Here is a 5,928-nt window from a genome sequence, read left to right as displayed (position 1 = left end):
AAAAAAAAAAAAAAAAAAAAAGCTAAAACCTTGAATTAAACAGATCTACAAAGAGGAAGACGAAGTTTCAGTAGTACCAAATACCTTATTAGTAGTAGAGAATGTAACAGAGAACAAATAAGGAATCTGAGGGGAAGGGTTTTCTACGAGCAGAGGAAAAAATACCCTCAGAAAAATAAAAATACTAGGGTTTTTTTTATTAATGGAGGTTGTTGTTTGTATTGAATCGTTAAGAAATTCAAACCAAAATAATTATTATTATTGTTGGAGAGAGAGAGAGGTTACGACGGAGGATTGGTGGAGTATTGAGAGTACGGTGAGATTGATTGTACAGTGAAAGAATTTTATTTTTTCTGATAACGGCAGCAGTGCACTGATAATAAAGAGCTAAAAAGACTGGAGTGATTATCAATGGTTAGATTGTGATGGATTTTTCACAGAGTACGATTACTGTAACTTTTTTAGCTTTATTGATTTATTAACTGACAGTGTTAAAAAGAAGAGGATTTTCACTACGACAGTGTTAAATACGGAGACAAAGGAGACCTGAACAAGAAAGACCCAAGAAAAAGATCCTTCAAAGAGCGCACATACAGACTCTGTAGATGTCGTGATATACACGAAGTAGTAGTGACAGACAAACAACGATAGCCTGTGGCAGAAATTTGGCGAGTTTCGAACTCAAGTCAGTGGTATCATCACCCAGTGACTTTACTATTATACAGCAGTGAACTAGACATCGTTTTGTTTGTTGCTCCAATAAATACCTTTGGCTTTTAGGCATGCAACTACCAACAAACACTTACCGGCAAACAGGACACACTGGCTTCTGGATCTGGGACCTTTAGACGACCTACTTCCACAGTACAGGTAAATTTATGGATGAAAACAGTCTGGCTGAAGGTGCATGGACGCGGCCTAACTATTAAATGCATAAACATCTCTGTTACACTTGTAGTGTAGTGAATAAGTATCATCGAAAATCCCTGTCCCGCTATCATTTTCACACTCTTCTCTGTCACTCCACCAATGAATAGGAAAGGGATTCTTGTTTCGTTATGTGGTGAACTACTCCCATCCTTGGGTCTGCATCAGTCTTCTTCCCACCCACCCACACCTAACTTAAGTCTTAGACCAGGCCTTATGGCCTTCAAAAGAAGGTTCACAAGAACCAAAAGCGTCCCTCTTCACAAGTTGGTTCCTCAAAACCAGGAAATGCAACTTGCGAATCCAAACAAATGTGTGTGTAATGGTTTTTTTCTGTTGGAAAATTAGGTCTAGCTAGAAACATTTTGTCACTTTCCGCATACTTTTTTTCCTTCTTTTTTCTTCTTTTTTGATTTTTGCAGCATTGCTTATGAATCTTGTGGATGCATACCATAAGACCTAGATGTAACTCATTGAATTGTGTAGGCTGAACAATTTTCTGTTTGCAAATCTGAAACTACCAATTGCACTGGTCTTGTGTAGGTTTAAGCTAAAGCTCTATTGTCCTCTGTGTAACTGTGGAATGTTTTTAAAAGAATTTGAAATATGGTTGTTCCTATTGGTATCCTTATTAATACCCTTACAGGACAAGAAGTTGTAAGATAGAAGACAGTGAGACAGTTTAACAATCATCATCACCCAGCGATTCTTCAAAAAAAATATTCTCCACCAATCTGAATGTGACCACTCGAACAGAGACCAGAGCTTTAATGATTTCCATACAAAATGAGTATATACCTATTTCGATAATTCAGAACTCAATTATCACAGTTCTGCACATTATTACGTTCCAAGTTGAACGATACAGGGATGTAGACGACATCATGGGAGTGTTTAAACAAAACACTAACAACATTCGATTCGTACTTCGTAGAACTAAAAATTAGGTTCATATATACAAGCAGAAAGCAAGGAATAGCTAAATATTCTTCCAAGTACATTAACAGAAAGCTGGTGATAAATTTAACCGTTATGGATTAAGTCGTGGGAAACTAATAATACAATATTCATTCACGCAATAGTTGGCAGCTTTCACTTCCATTACATAATTATAATGATGGAATTCCAAGCAGACCTGCAAGAGGCGAAATAAAGTTAGATGAGAGCTATGGATACCTGGGGAAGAAAATAAAGTAGCACATTAGTCGTTCAATATAGCGTCACCATGAATTCTTTCACGATGCCCTAACCTAGCCCTATATTAGTACTGTCAGAGAAAGAAACAGCTATTACCCACCAATGGTTCAAACATCAAGCTTAATAATGGGTGCTGTAGTAACAATGTATAAAAACTGTGTTTTCTTGAAAGACCGTAGGAAGAGTTAATATAAAGACTAAATTGCTATCATCAAACTACAATATAATGTGTGCGTTTTTTTTTTTGCTGGTATAGTTAGCATATTCTTTCAACAAAAGATCAAAAAGCTTAGTCAACTTAACGACGATTACAAGAAAAAAAATTAGTGGGTTCTTGTTATATGGTATCAAATTTATTGATAAGTGTGGTAGTTACCCACTTTGGGTGCCTAGTTGGGAACGAAGTGGCAAGTTAAGTGGAATCCATAACGATAGATAAGGGGCACAAATTTGAAATTAACAATCGATCAAAATACTCTAACGGCACCTCCTCCTTATTTGTTGTTATTAGCATATTCTTTCAACAAAGGATTGGAAAGCTTAATCAACTTAAGGACAATGACATGGAAAAATTTAGTGGATTCTTAGTCAAGATTAAGAGTGAAACAAACAACACAACACATCCAACAAAAGAAAATAAGGGAAAATCTTTAAAAAGGGTAAGGATAAAGTATCTATGTCATGATTCAAACAAACCAATGGATGCAAATTTAAGAAAATATGTTTACACAGAATTCACACACATCAAATCAAGCAAACAAAGACCAACTTCACAACACTAAGAGCTAAATATTTCAATTATGATCCACTGTTTAGATACAAGATTAATAAGAAAATCACTACTGTCCAGAGAAAGGATTTAACATATTGCATCATACGACATCTTACACAGTAGTTTGATCAATTTCTTAACTTAAAAAATCAAGAATTATAAAATTCAGTTAAAGTTTACCTATAACTTGTTGTTAACTTGAACATTCAGTAGTTATCATCCCTTGCTTTGACCCTTAAATGATGGTTACAGTTAACAAAAAGTCTAGAACTACTACAAATTAAACATACCCATCAATCAAAACCCGAGAAAATTCTAACAAACTCACTTTACACTGTTTGTATGAGTTAAAGTTGATCAACTGATCCATGACTAAGACTTGTGTGGGTAATCTACTGAATATTCATCATTCAAACCAACCATTCTTCAACTTTTGATTAGATGAAACTACGGCAGCAAATTAACCATAATTGAGATTGTTTGTGCGAATTTCTGTTAGAATGATCTACTCAAGAAATTTAAACCATGGGTCAACTCCATATTGCAAAAAAGGTGGGTGTAAACAGAGTGTAAAAACTTAATAAAAAAATCTAAATTCCCAAATCACAAAAATAAAATTAACAAACCCTAATAAAAAATGCAATCTTTACTGTAAAAAAGAAATAAAATCAAAATCAACAGAGTATATAAGAGTGAAATGAATCAAACCCTAGAATTTGTTGCTTGTCTTAGTAAGAAGAATGCTTTCCCTGGCACTCAGGACTTTCATCAAAATTCTTAGCTGGATATTTAGCAGAAACCATACCAACTTCAAAAACCAAATTCTCACCACTAGATTTTATCCCAGTAATAGACCACCACTGAAAAAAAGCCCAAACTCTAATCCCTTTCAATTCACCAATTTTACCTTCAACAAGTTTCCCAGTAATCTTCTTAGAATAAGTAGCTTCATAATTATCAGGAGGAAGTGTAAGTTTACATGTATATCCAAGATTTACAGAGAAATCTCCAGATGTTTTGTTCAGAGAATAATTTAAGACGTTTTTTGGTAGTAAACCAATCGGAAAACCATTGGTTTGTAGTTCTTTGTGTGCTGATGATGGAATGAAAACTGGGTTTTGAATGGATCTTGCTGATGAATGATTGATGAAAAGTATAAGGAAACAGATGGAGAAGAGGAAGAAGGTGTTGTGAAGAAGAAATTTCGCCATTGTTGTTTTCTGTTTGGGATTTTTTTTTTCTTTCTTTCTGTTGACCGAATTTTATCCTGATTCTCGACTATATACGGTTAGCAAATTTATTGAGAAGCGTGGTAGTTGCCCACGTAGACGACTTTGGGTGCTTGGTGGGGACCGAAATATCTAAGTTATATTAACCCTCTAAAGTGGCTGATGGTAATTCAGCCCACCAGTCAATTCCACCCTCAAACTCACAGCTGATGCGGCGTTGACATGGCTTGACTTCTCTATTCTTTCGGGTTTTATCTTTCTTCTGACGTGTTTTAGGTTTCCTTCCTCATTTTTTAAGTTTTCCTTCCTCGGTCATCGTGTAATCTCAGGCTCAAAAAGATGTTCAAGAAATCTTCATTCTATCATCTAAAACTTCGAACATCGGAACCATGGAACGAAGTTGTTTCGACGTCAACAGATTAATGCAACATCTAACACTTCAAACATTGTAAGACGAAAAAAAAATCGATTTGGTCTAAACCCCATTTTTGGGTACCTGCTATTATGATTTATTTTTTGTATTAGTAGTGGTAGTTCAGTTAGATTTTTACTAGATTTGAAAGTGTTCTAATGTTTCAATTGATAAGAATTGAGATTTTATACAAAATTTGACCTTGGGACTGCTGTTTGGTTGGGTTCTAAATTGAAATTTTAAGTATAATACACCTTAGTTGTAGTTTCCCACCAGAAAAATGAAAAGGTTATTAGCAGTGTTGGTGTGGCATAATCTGCACGCCGATAAAATGCCATCAGTATGCTTGCTTGCCTATTAACTTCAAGAAGATGCAACCTCAAATATATATCAACAACGCAATGGTTAGATGTGTTTTGTAGATGTGTTCTGCATATGGGTTGAGCTAGTGGAACTGTTCTAACTTCAAGGGAGAAGCCAAGACAGAGTTGTTACTATGCAACATTAATTTTCTTCTTTCTGGTGGGAATGTTAATTTTCAAATCAAAGGCCTCTCTTCCTTTTTTGTAATCGGAAATGTTATGATAATGTTGATGTCTTGCTTAACCTTGTAATTCTTTATTTTAATTTCATGAATATTGTTCCCGGTGTGACTCGATTTTGAAGGAATATAACTACTCTGTTCTTCATGGTCTCTTGTTTGGTATATTATGTTACTGCATCTTTCAGAATGCCACTTTAACATAACTATAGACTGAAAAAGTAAAAGAACAGAACATAAAAGTAGATAGTGAACATAGAAATTGCAGTTACCAAAACCAATAAATTATATTACGTATCTGACAATGGCCTCTTACAAAAAATATAAATGGCGTTGCAGGGTATAAAATTTCAGAGTAGCGACACTTATTTTATATAGTGAACTTTATCCTTCACGATGATAACATATTTCTAACACATTTAAGAATCTCGAGCTCTGACTGAGAGGAACATACTATTTTGTGGTTGGAAAAAAACACGAACACGGAAAAGATTCAAAGCTTATTTAGTCTTATCGGAGGAGAACAGTCATCCTTCTCAACCAGCTTGCTTAATTTCAGAAACTTGCATTTTCTCTAACCCGACCGAGAACCTTCACCATGATATTTGCTGCATTTCCGTCATTACTGCATAAACTCGTCAAGGTATTTCTATGGTTCTTCGAAATAATTCACGCTTCATTTTGTTGATTTTTCCACTGGTAATTATGTCATTACACCTAAATGAATAGTACAAAAGACTCGGGGTATTAAAAACAAAATATAAAGAACTCAATTCCTGGTATGAAGTTTTGTATTTGTTATGGCGCCTGTTAGAGCATTTTTCGGTCGAACTCGCATGCATTGCTATAT

General features: G+C 34.9%; 2 protein-coding genes across 2 annotated transcripts in view; both read right to left on the bottom strand.

The window, feature by feature from the left end:
• LOC113303565 (VIN3-like protein 1) overlaps nt 1–311 on the bottom strand; it is a 5,064-nt gene extending 4,753 nt beyond the window's left edge. Inside the window, exon 1 of the mRNA XM_026552606.1 lies at nt 85–311. The gene's annotated coding sequence lies outside the window, so the exon portion shown is untranslated. The remainder of the gene's footprint in view (nt 1–84) is intronic.
• A 3,313-nt stretch (nt 312–3,624) lies between these two features.
• On the bottom strand, nt 3,625–4,107 carry LOC113306233. The gene has a single exon (XM_026555193.1). The coding sequence runs from the start codon at nt 4,105–4,107 to the stop codon at nt 3,625–3,627; it is 483 nt and encodes a 160-aa protein (XP_026410978.1).
• Between the last annotated feature and the right edge of the window lie 1,821 nt (nt 4,108–5,928).

The sequence above is a fragment of the Papaver somniferum genome, chromosome 8, assembly GCF_003573695.1.
Source record: "Papaver somniferum cultivar HN1 chromosome 8, ASM357369v1, whole genome shotgun sequence".
Classification (NCBI taxonomy): domain Eukaryota; kingdom Viridiplantae; phylum Streptophyta; class Magnoliopsida; order Ranunculales; family Papaveraceae; genus Papaver; species Papaver somniferum.
Note: the sequence above shows the minus strand (reverse complement) of the source record. Positions and strands in the feature narration are given on the sequence as shown.